The sequence below is a fragment of the Hippocampus bargibanti genome, linkage group LG17, assembly GCF_051943395.1.
Source record: "Hippocampus bargibanti isolate YZ-2025 linkage group LG17, ASM5194339v1, whole genome shotgun sequence".
Classification (NCBI taxonomy): domain Eukaryota; kingdom Metazoa; phylum Chordata; class Actinopteri; order Syngnathiformes; family Syngnathidae; genus Hippocampus; species Hippocampus bargibanti.
Genome location: NC_142750.1, coordinates 1834929 through 1846970, shown reverse-complemented (window position 1 = coordinate 1846970; position 12042 = coordinate 1834929). Strand labels below are relative to the sequence as shown.

At 38.0% G+C, this 12042-nt stretch overlaps 1 protein-coding gene and 1 long non-coding RNA gene across 2 annotated transcripts; both read right to left on the bottom strand.

The window, feature by feature from the left end:
* Positions 1 to 463: 463 nt before the first annotated feature.
* On the bottom strand, positions 464 to 3844 carry LOC148885165 (uncharacterized). Its single transcript, XR_016118116.1, has 3 exons — positions 3586 to 3844; positions 2480 to 2542; positions 464 to 942 (listed from the first exon to the last, which is right to left on the bottom strand). It is a non-coding gene; the product is annotated as an uncharacterized LOC148885165 (long non-coding RNA).
* Positions 3845 to 4469: 625 nt separating this feature from the next.
* On the bottom strand, positions 4470 to 11906 carry LOC148885164 (cytoglobin-1-like). Its single transcript, XM_089019298.1, has 4 exons — positions 11758 to 11906; positions 11527 to 11669; positions 5768 to 5999; positions 4470 to 5472 (listed from the first exon to the last, which is right to left on the bottom strand). The coding sequence occupies exons 2-4, from the start codon at positions 11667 to 11669 to the stop codon at positions 5308 to 5310; spliced, it is 540 nt and encodes a 179-aa protein (XP_088875424.1). The 5' UTR covers positions 11758 to 11906; the 3' UTR covers positions 4470 to 5307.
* Between the last annotated feature and the right edge of the window lie 136 nt (positions 11907 to 12042).

Here is a 12042-nt window from a genome sequence, read left to right as displayed (position 1 = left end):
TTTTTCATAAAGTGTCTCAAGGAGCTCTGGGTTGTACATGTTGGAAGTTGTGATATTGCAACAGCAACAGATGCAGGCAGACACACTAAAAACTTCATTAATAGCTGGTTCCCTTGCTTGCTTGTCTTGTCTCCAAATTGTACAGATGGCTTGTGAAGGGTTATTTGTGGCGCCTGTTTAATGGGATATTTTAACCTTGCAGTCTACACTCTGCCTTTGAACTATCAATGAAGTTGAAACGAGTCCAAATTTCACTGTGTTTTCTATCAATTTTCGCACCATTTCACTTTCGTTTGTTTTTTTTTTCTTTCACTTTTGTTTTTTTGTTTTTTGGTTTCAAGCTCTGTCATCTCCCTTTCGTGTGTGTGTGTGTGTGTGTTTCTGTAACCCCTCTCCCCGCTCACTGCTGTCTGTGTCCCCTCCCTCCTCTACCACAGAGCTTGACCAATTATGGATACTTTAAAACAACACACAGACATTAACTGCCTTTCATGACACATCCGTTGTCGATTTTAGAAGATTTGGGGGTCACTTAAGAGTTGTTTTTTTGCCAATTTCAGAAAAAAAGAACTCTTGAAGCTCAGCTATCCTCATTTACATGATCTCTCTTTCATCCATTTATTGATTCATTGATGTATTTATTTACAAGGAGGCACATTACTAGAACCGGACAGAGCTCTGCGATGATGCAAAACTAAATCAAAGAATTCAGGATCATTGGTTCAATCTATCCTGCTTCAACTGGCACGAAAACAGAGAAAAGGTTATCTTCAAACTGGAATTCAGCCTCAGTTTCCTGTCGCATAATAGGGAGCATATGCAGGACAGAACAGACTCGATGCAACCCCCCCACACACACACCCTCCGCCGCCCTCGTCACCCCCCACTTTGTTGTTTCTTCACTCCTGGTCGGATTCTTAGCGTGAGCTGCCATGTGCAGACCTGTCCGAATTAACAAAGAGAGAAAAGGAAAATACAGTGAATGGATTGTTGCCTTCTCTGCTGGCCTAAAAATATCTGAATCACGGACTAATGTGAATTATATTTTGTCCATGAATTCTTATTAAATAATTCCGAATTGTCTTTCAGCTTCCTTTTATGACTTTTCCCCTGTTGCGCTGCATACAAATGTGTGTTTTTGTATTTACCTATTTAACCAATCACATTTCAGCCATCCCCTTTCAAATTGCTACTGTGGACTGCAAATTTCCCCATTGTGGGACGATTAAAGGTTTTCTGATTCTGAATATAGTATGACACAATTATATAATTGAACGTTTTCTTTTGTTTAGCAACCAAATTTTGTTCCATAAAATATATCCATCGCAATAATAAAAAACAAAATTTTAATTTTAATTTTAATTTTAATTTTAATTTTAATTTTTACTTATTTGTATTTTTACTTGTACATGTACTTGTACTCGTAGTTTTATTTTTATATTTATTTTTATATTTATTTTTATATTTATTTAATTTGTTTATTTCTATACTTTATTTTTATATTTAATTATTTTTTCTTTTTTTCTTTTATTCATTTTCTTTGTTATTTATGTTATTTATTATATATATATATATATATATATATATATATATATATATATATATATATATATATATATATATATTTTTTTTTGGGGGGGGGGGTGCAGTTATACGGCCATATCATTGTGTACCGCACATCTTCCATCTGTATATATGGAAGGCAATGCATATGTAATCACCCTCGAAAATGACGATGATGGATTGTTGTTCCGCCTCTGAATCATTTAGTGTCCGCCGAGTTGCAGCCGGTGCATAAAAGAGAAATGTGGGACAGGCATCTTTGCAGTGGCCCCCCCATCCCCCCCATTTTTTTTACGCATCTGTGCCTCGGTAAAATGCTCCACTTTCCAACCTTGTCTGGAGACTCTTGTGAACCCACTTCCCCTACCCACACCCTAACCTCCAGTCTCACGTACAGTGGGACCTTTGCTTACGCATTTAAATGGTTTCCAGACAGAGTGTGTAAAGCGAAAAGTGTGTATCCCGAAAATTAATTTCCCATAGGAAACCATTAAAATGAGAATAATCAGTTCCCAGGTCCCCATAAAACATAATTTTCTACTACCTAATTTTCAATTTCAACAAAATATACCTTATTTTATGTATAATAAATATGCTATAGTATTATGATTAAAGAAATAAGCTGTACTGTACAATAAAGTCAATTTATTTACCTTTGTGATGGTCCTTAATGGCTTGATGGAATGGAGTGTCCGGTTTCGTCAGCATTAAACACTTGATGAGGAAAACACTTGATAGCCTTCTTTTACCATCTTAAGGAATGATCCCTACTCATTGTGGCAGCTCCGATTGTATCCCGAAAAATAGTTTGTATGCCAAGGTAAAATTTTCATAAATGTAACGTTCGTAAACCGAAAAGTTCCCTTATAGGCTTGATGGATTCTTTGTTATTCCTTACCCTACGGGTGACACTCACCGTCATTTATGATTTTCTACGCCCTCGTCGCTCTTCACATATGGCACCTCTTCCTCCTTCTGCCTGCATCCGGTGGTAAGAATAATTATGCAAAACGTTAAAGTAGAAGGAAAATAAAAATAAAAACCAAATTAGCATGTGCCTAATCCCGTAAAAAAAAAAAATCACCATTATATTGCTATCTATTAGCTAGCTGGCTAGCTCTCTAGCTGGCTATCTATTAGTTATTTATTAGCTGGCTAATCTCGCTGTCTAGCTGGCTATCTAGCTTGCTATCTCGCTGGCTACCTTGCTACATATCTATTTGATATTTACAGTATTTGCTAACTAGCTATCTAGCTGGCTACCTAACTAGCATCTATTTGATGAGAAGCTTTCTTCAGCCGTCATCTGTACTTCTTATCCAAGAGGCTTCGTCAGCGAACTAAAATCTTTTTGCAGATCCAGATGTGTCCAGTGGCGGTGCCAGACTCTGCTATGATTGGTCCTTGCTCTCAGGTTGGGGGGAGCAGAGGACTATTCCCTGCGGCTACACAGATTACTTCTGTTGTCCTAACTGAGTATGAGCATACGATTGGCCTGATTGCCCCAATTTATCTGGTATCACCTCATCAGCATAACTAAGCCTATATTGCCTAAGAAGTCTGTTATGGGAACGAACCAAATTGAACCTCACCCCACCATGGCGATTTAGTGAAGGATTTTGCTCTTTTATGAAAATAGCTTCATTTACTCCCCTTGCAAACCATCTATTTTCTTTCGCGAAGATTTTAACCTTGTTGTCGTGAAATGAGTGGTTGCTATCTATCTATTTACTATCTATATATGCTATCTATTAGCTATCTATCTAGCAAGCTATCTATTAGTTATCTATTACCCAGCTAGCTAACTTTCTATCTTCTGTATTTGAGTTATTCCAGGTTGAGTAAACGCTGGCGCATGTGGCTGCCGCTGCTCACCCACAGAAAAACTTGTGACTATAAAGTGACCTTTAGAGTTTTGAAAGGCGCTTATAAATGAAATGTATTATTATTATTTATTATTATTATTATTATTATTATTACAAAGATATTTTCTGAAGAGAGTGACGAACGACGACGACTTACGGGGTGATTTTACTGGAGAATCGATGCCGCAAGATGAGACCGATGCTGGTGAGGACCATCATTGTGGTGCACATGATCCTTTCCCAAGGATCTCCACCCCCCTTTCCGATTAGACCAACGAGACCTCCGCTCCCATTAGAAAGCCTCCCCAAATGAAAAGGCAAACGTTTGTGGCGTAACAAATCAGACTATTCCCGTCTTCCTCTTGACTGTGACTCTCCATCGTCAAGATTAGCTCAGAGGATTAGTCGGGATCAAGGAGGGGTGAGATCTGGCTGGCATGACGAGGAAGCAAACAAGAACCTGCTGTGGGGGGCTTCCGTTCAAAAAAAAAACACACAATCAGGAGATTTAACCCTCTTCAGCCGTCATCTGTACTTCTTTGAAGGTGTCGGACGTTTCGCTACTTATCCAAGAGGCTTCGTCAGCTAACTAAAATATTTTGCTGGTTGTTTCGGCCCAATATATATCCCTACTGTCCAGACGTGGCGGTGCCAGACTCTGCTATGATTGGTCCCTGCTCTCAGGTTGGGGGGGGGGGGAGCAGAGGACTACTCCCTGCGGCTACACTGATTACTTCTATTGTCCTGCCTGAGCATGGGGGTCTACGACTGGCCTGATTGCCCCATTTAATCTGGTATCACCTCATCAGCATAATTAAGCCTATGTTGCCAAAGAAGTCGATTGTAGGAATGATCCAAATTGAACCTCACCTCACCATGGCGATTTAGTGAAGGGTTTTGCTGTTTCATGACAATAGCTTGTTTTACTCCCCTTTCAAACAATCTAGGGACCAATCATAGCAGAGAAAGAAATCTTCTCATCGATATGCCGCTTGTTGTTACTGCACTACATAGCATTATCACATATCACCGAGTCACATGGCTTGGTCATATTTTTTTTATTTCAAAACATTGGTAAATACGGATCCAAAGGTTGCGTCATGATGAGAAAATGTAAAAACATGTAAAAATGTCATTCTCGTCAATAACCATGGTCATTTTTTCAGGTGAGATGTACGATACACATTCATGACAAGGCACATTCTATGTGTCCTCTTTGTTTACACTTCCGAACGAACTTCCACTCACTAATGCCGGGTTGGCTCCCAAAAAATTTAGCTTCCAGTTTCTCCACTGATCCAGATTCATGAAGACGGCTACAGTATAGCAGCAAAAGAGAACAGAATTACTTCATATTTAGCTCACATGTGCAGTATATCCTATGTACTCTATTCCGTTGCTTCCCGTAGACCAGGGGTGTCAAAGTCATTTTTTGCCGCGGGCCACATTGTAGTTATGGTTTCCTCTCGAGGGCCGTTATGAATTTGGGGAAGCCATTAGAATGTTTAAATCCCTTCAAATATTACATATAGAGCACACAGCAAATTAATGAATAACTCGTTTTCAAATCTGAAGTCAAGAATACTGACTTTTATTGTGGTTGACATCCAAAAATATGAAATTTTGGCTCAGATTTTAGCAATCATCATGGAATTTAACAAGTTTGATTTGCTTTCGCGGGCCGAAAAAAATTATGTGGCGGGCCGGATTTGGCCCGCCGGCCTTGACTTTGACACCTGTGCCGTAGACAATATGACACAGTATTTCTGAGATATAGTTTTAGTGAAAATACATCGTTTCAAAGCGAAGACTAGCATCCTTGAGGACGCACAGTCAAAGGTCTAGAGATGCGCACCATTCGAGAAACCTGCTGAAACCTTCACCCGGTTGAGCTGGAGAGCGTCTTCCAACCCACTTCCTGGTAGGTGGTTGCGATGCTGGTGTAGATTGTCGCCAAGAGTTTCGTCCAGGCGCCTGCTACCTCTGCTGTCATTACGTCTGAGTACTCTTCCGCCAGAACTTCCAGGATAACGCCGCTGAGGAACTGATGGACACACAAATGGGGCAGATGAGATGCAAATTGGAGAGCTTATGAATAGACTTCCAGTGGTGGGCCATCAAGAGATGCAAGGCCTTCTCTGCTCCAAATCCAAAATCTGTATCATTCATTGGCAGACGTAGTGCAAAAATGTGTAAGGCCTTCTCTGCTGGCCTAAAAATATATGAATCACAGATTCAGGCTATCTAGCTATTTAGCTAGCTACTGTATCTATTAGCTATATAGCTAGCTACCTGACGTGCGGAGCATCGACTTTACATCCTTACTCTTCCAACATTACCTTGAAGTACACCGGCTCCACTTTGTGTCGAAGCGCATGCGCTTTGCCAAGTAGCTTCAGCACCGAGGCTAACTTGTCCGGGTTCTCCAGGTTCTCCACCAGGGTGTTGATACTGTTCATGACTCTGCGGGCGTGATTCCTCAACTGGGCGCTCTTTTCCAATTCCTCCGGATCCGTCATGTTCTTAAACTTGCTGAAGTACTGCTTGGATGACGGGTAGCTAACAAACAGCCTGTCAGGGGTGGAAGGGGGCGTAGCGGTATTTACATTGTAACATATGCGAAAACTGCTCTTATCACAAGCCATTAGTGACAAGAGCATACTGGCCAGAGCTAGCACACGGTGTCGGTAGCGAGCTGCAGAAGCAAATATTTGTTGTGTTGATTTAATAGCGGAGGAGAAGAAATAGATTTGATTGGAGATGTATACATATAAATCAGTCGCTGCTAGTAGTTGTAGTAGTAGTAGTAGTAGTAGTAACCAATCACATTTTAGCCATTATTTGTTACCAGGGTCAGAAGAAATTACCTGGACGCCTTCACAATCAGTGATATAAATGCTTGAGTTCTGGTTGGTCATTAGCACATCTGCACACAGTTTTTTTCAGTCTGTATTGATTCCGACATAGCACTACTGAAGGCCTAGCGATGAAATCCACTGATATAAAGACATGAGTTGTGGTTGGTCATTAGCACATCTGCATCAGATTTCTATAGTGCAGACGTGACATTTCATCTTCGGGCTTCTGACGTGGAATTTCCATATTTCCCAATTTCCCACATCATTACACCGTTTTTCTCCGGGTACTCTGGCTTTCTTCCACAATCCAAACCATGTGTGTTCGCTCGCGAGAGATTTAAAATTGTCCATATGTGATAACCTGAGTCTGACTGCAGCCTGACTGCGATCCAAAGTCAGCTGGGATTGGTTCTAGGTCTTTTTTTAACCCCTATTATGCCCTGAGGCACACTGAGGGGCTTAAAAACCTCACCCCCCCCCCCCGCCCACTCCCACGTTTCGAGGCCCAGAACTTCTGGTAATGTACTCCTGATGTTCTGTTTCCCTTTCTTTGACCAAACAACTACAAAGTCAACTTTAAAACCGAGAGCCGCCTTTCAAGACATTCCATTTGCGATACTGAAATTCCTGAAAATTAAATGGAGGATAGATCTTATAATAATAATAATAATAATAATAATAATAATAATTGTTCACTTCTTATTCTTTATCAATAATATATTTCATTTATAAGCACCTTTCAAAACTCTCAAGGTCACTTTATAGTCACATGATTAAGTTTTTCTGTGGGTGAGCGCCAGCGTTCATTCAACCCGAAAGTAACTCAAATAGATAGGAAGCTAGTTAGATAGCTAATAGATAGATATTAGATAACTTTATAATAATAATACATTTCATTTATAAGCACCTTTCACAACTCTCACGGTCACTTTACAGTCACAAATAGCGATTGAGCTAGCTAGATACACAGCTAGCCAGATAGATAGCAAATAGAGAGCTAGCTACCAGCTAGATAGCAAATAGAGATCGAGCTAGCCAGATAGATAGACAGCCAGCTAGATAGCAAATAGAGAACTAGCTAGCAGCTAGATAGCAAATAAAGATCGACCTAGCTAGACAGATAGCTAGCGAACTAGATAACAAATAGAGAGCTAGCTAAAAATGGTAGTTAATGAGTTAATAACGTTCGTAACAATATGCAATTTTTTGACCTAAGAAAATCCCATTAAATAGTTGCATCCCCCCAAAAAAACGGCTTGAGTGAAGTCAATCTATCTATTTTGCAATTGTGTACAACTACTCTGCATTTTTATTTTTGTGAAGGACAAAACAGGGAGAGAAATTTTCTCGTAACCATTTTAAACCGCGATTCAAATCCCTTGCCAAAAAGTATCAACGAAAAGAATATTTTACATCCAAATTTCCACCAGCTGGAATTTAAAGAATGACTTTTTATCAATAAGCACGGCGATCGTAAATTTCCATTAAAGTGCCGACAAAACTTTTTAAGCTTTTAAACTGCCCGTGCCCTCTCACGGTATTGCTGATATGATCTGACTTTGACACAACCTGCGAAATTTCATCTCGAAGAAATAGATAACGAAGGATTACGGCGCCGACGCTCGTTTAAAATACTAATGAGGCTATTTATATGCAACCACAGGTGGTGCAATTCCATCCGCCAAAGATTAAACATCGCGCTCCCTCATTAGCTTGTAAGAATCAAATTGGAATACTGACAGAGGCCCTCCATCTACGTAAGAAACCTGAGACTCTCTTCTCTCATCGGGAAAAAAGAAGTTAATTCCCAAGTTATATGGATCCGGAGTTAAAGGACAACTGAAGTCTCCGGACAAGTTGTGTCCATAATTTATAAAATGTCTTCAAATGAATTCTACTGAGCGTATTTTACAAAGATTCCACTGAGCGCATATAACTATATTTTATGTTTTAAGACTCGCGCTGAATATTCCGGAAGTCTTGTTTTTGAGTTGGTGACGAGTCCTCACCCTACATCACTGAAGGAACGCCCCTGACCAAAAAAAGGACACATTGTAGCAGTCCTTCCATCACGTCAATGCATTTTGCTGTACTTTGGTCTGAAAACTTCGTGTAGGACCAAAAAGAGGCAGAAGAGGGCGACAAAGCTCAGAGTAAGAAATTAATCAGCCTGTGGAAACGGGATGATTAATTCCTTACACGGAGCTTTGTCGCCATTTTCTGCCTTTTTTGGGTGCGACAGTTCCCACCCCTGATGCCTCAAAATGACATGGTATAAATTCTTTAATCGATTGCAAACATGTATACTTTCTTTTTCAGAACTATTTGAATCATATTCATAACTGGATGAGTAACAACAAAGCATATTCTCCGAATCTGAAGCCATTGTTTTGATTCTCCAGCAAGGCAAAGACGTCTAGCTATCTATTAGCTAGCTGGCTGGCTATCTGTCTGTTTATTAGTCTAGCAGTGGAGAAATTTACATTTCACAGCAGCAAAGTGATGAAAGGAATGAAAGTAGAAAAACAATATACATGAGTTTCTGGAAAGGCAGCCAATCGCGTGGCGCCGTCTTGAAGTCAAAAGAGCAAAAAAATCTATAGATCTAGCTAGCTATATATTTATTATCAATAAGCTATCTATAAGCTAGCTAGCTAGCTATCTATTATTTATTTATTTGCTAGCTCGCTATGTATTAGCTATCTATTAACTAGCTAGGTAACGTTCTATCTATTTGATTAATTCCGGGTTGAGTGAACGCTGGCGCATGTGGCTGCCGCTGCTCACCCACAGAAAAACCTACCATGTGACTGTAAAGTGACCTTGAGTGTTTTGAAAGGCACTTAGAAATGAAATGAATCATTATTATTATCATATGTAAGCAATATATATAAGCAATATACATGACTTGGATGAGTTATATCCGCTGCATTCCATCCGAGGGCCTTTTAAACATTCAGCTGATATGTATAGATACGGTGGGTCATGCAATGAATTACGACAAAAAAACAAACAAACAAAAAACAAACGGGTTTCTCGCTCTTTCTGTTTACTTAATGAAAAGACAACAACCGCAGCTGTGAAGCCTTCAAGAATAAACCACAGCAGACTGCAAGATCCGCCACACTTGGATGATATGCATGTTTACACAACGGCTGAAGAAAATTCAATAAGGCTGTTGGCAAAGAAAACAGTCTCAACTCTCTAAACATCAACCAAAAAAAAACTGTCTCGATATCTATCTATCTATCTATCTATCTATCTATCTATCTATCTATCTATCTATCTATCTATCTATCTATCTATCTATCTATCTATCTATCTATCTATCTATTTGTCTATATCTATATTTCTAACTATATGTCTATCTACATCTCTATATTATCTATATCTCTTTTAAACTTATTTGCAGTCAAGGGGGAAAAAGCTATCTATCTATCTATCTATCTATCTATCTATCTATCTATCTATCTATCTATCTATCTATCTATCTATCTATCTATCTATCTATCTATCTATCTATCTATCTATCTATCTATCTATCTATCTATCTATCGCAAGATCTCTATGTATAGCTATATATCTATCTATTTGTCTATCTCTATGTATATTTCTATCTATATGTCTATCTACATCTCTATATTATCTATATCTCTTTTAAACTTATTTGCAGTCAAGGGGAAAAAATCTATCTATCTATCTATCTATCTATCTATCTATCTATCTATCTATCTATCTATCTATCTATCTATCTATCTATCTATCTATCTATCTATCTATCTGTCCATCTCTATCTATATTTCTAACTATATGTCTATCTACATCTCTATATTATCTATATCTCTTTTAAACTTATTTGCAGTCAAGGGGGAAAACGCTATCTATCTATCTATCTATCTATCTATCTATCTATCTATCTATCTATCTATCTATCTATCTATCTATCTATCTATCTATCTATCTATCTATCTATCTATCTATCTATCTATCTATCTGTCTATCTGTCTATCTATCTATCTATCTATCTATCTATCTATCTATCTATCTATCTATCTATCTATCTATAGCAAGCTCTCTATGTATAGCTATATATCTATCTATTTGTCTATCTCGATGTATATTTCTATCTATATGTCTATCTACATCTCTATATTATCTATATCTCTTTTAAACTTATTTGCAGTCAAGGGGAAAAAAATCTATCTATCTATCTATCTATCTATCTATCTATCTATCTATCTATCTATCTATCTATCTATCTATCTATCTATCTATCTATCTATCTATCTATCTATCTATCTATCTATCTATCTATCTATCTGTCTATCTCTATCTATATTTCTAACTATATGTCTATCTACATCTCTATATTATCTATATCTCTTTTAAACTTATTTGCAGTCAAGGGGGAAAAAGCTATCTATCTATCTATCTATCTATCTATCTATCTATCTATCTATCTATCTATCTATCTATCTATCTATCTATCTATCTATCTATCTATAGCTATAGCAAGCTCTCTATGTATAGCTATATATCTATCTATTTGTCTATCTCTATGTATATTTCTATCTATATGTCTATCTACATCTCTATATTATCTATATCTCTTAAATTTATTTGCAATCAAGGGGAAAAACCTATCTATCTATCTATCTATCTATCTATCTATCTATCTATCTATCTATCTATCTATCTATCTATCTATCTATCTATCTATCTATCTATCTATCTATCTATCTATCTATCTATCTATCTATAGCTATAGCAAGCTCTCTATGTATAGCTATATATCTATCTATTTGTCTATCTCTATGTATATTTCTATCTATATGTCTATCTACATCTCTATATTATCTATATCTCTTAAATTTATTTGCAATCAAGGGGAAAAACCTATCTATCTATCTATCTATCTATCTATCTATCTATCTATCTATCTATCTATCTATCTATCTATCTATCTATCTATCTATCTATCTATCTATCTATCTATCTATCTATCTATCTATCTATCTATCTATCTATCTATCTATAGCACGCTCTCTATGTATAGCTATATATCTATCTATTTGTCTATCTCTATGTATATTTCTATCTATATGTCTATCTACATCTCTATATTATCTATATCTCTTTTAAACTTATTTATCTCATCTTTCTGTGGTGTTTTGCGAATGAACTAAGACACAGTCCGTGAGAAACAACGCTGTCGACAAGAAAGCGTAAAAAGTGCATACCTGACAAGTATGGCCACTCCAACATCATCGCAATTGTGGTAGACTTTTGCCCAAGAGTCCTGGATGTTCACCTTGTCCTTGTCATTCAGCGGGCTGGCTCTCTCCAGGTGGTCCACTTCTCCCTCTCCGTGCATCCTCTCCATCTACGAAACACAACCTGATCAATGCTTCATGCATGACCCCCTCCGCCCCCAAAATAGGAATTACGTACAAAAAAAGGTCAAATCTGACCTTTTTTTTGTTTTTTTGTTTTGGCTTGCAGAAAAGTTGCTTTCCTTTGCGTCTTTGCCCAAAGAGACCGGTTGCTCCCTTGCCCCGAATCTCTTCTGAGCGATAATGTGAGTGAAAAACAGGCTGGAGAGAGAAAAACACACACAAGAAACACACGCAGAGAATGAGGAGGAGCTTCTGTCCTCGCTTTTATACACTCCCTCTCCTTCTGTTCCCTCAGTTTCCACCTCACTTCTTTTTACAAGATTCTGACTTTATTCTCAGAATTCTGAATTTAAAGTCAGA

What these genes read in the sequence shown, in the direction of transcription:
- LOC148885164 (XM_089019298.1), bottom strand. Translation starts at nt 11,669, where the DNA reads ATGGAGAGGATGCACGGAGAGGGAGAAGTGGACCACCTGGAGAGAGCC. An exon ending in GGAGTGGCCATACTTGTCAG is followed by an intron (nt 6,000 to 11,526) that starts GTATGCACTTTT and finishes CACCCCTGACAG; the next exon opens with GCTGTTTGTTAGCTACCCGT. An exon ending in TGGAGCCGGTGTACTTCAAG is followed by an intron (nt 5,473 to 5,767) that starts GTAATGTTGGAA and finishes TGTGTCCATCAG; the next exon opens with TTCCTCAGCGGCGTTATCCT.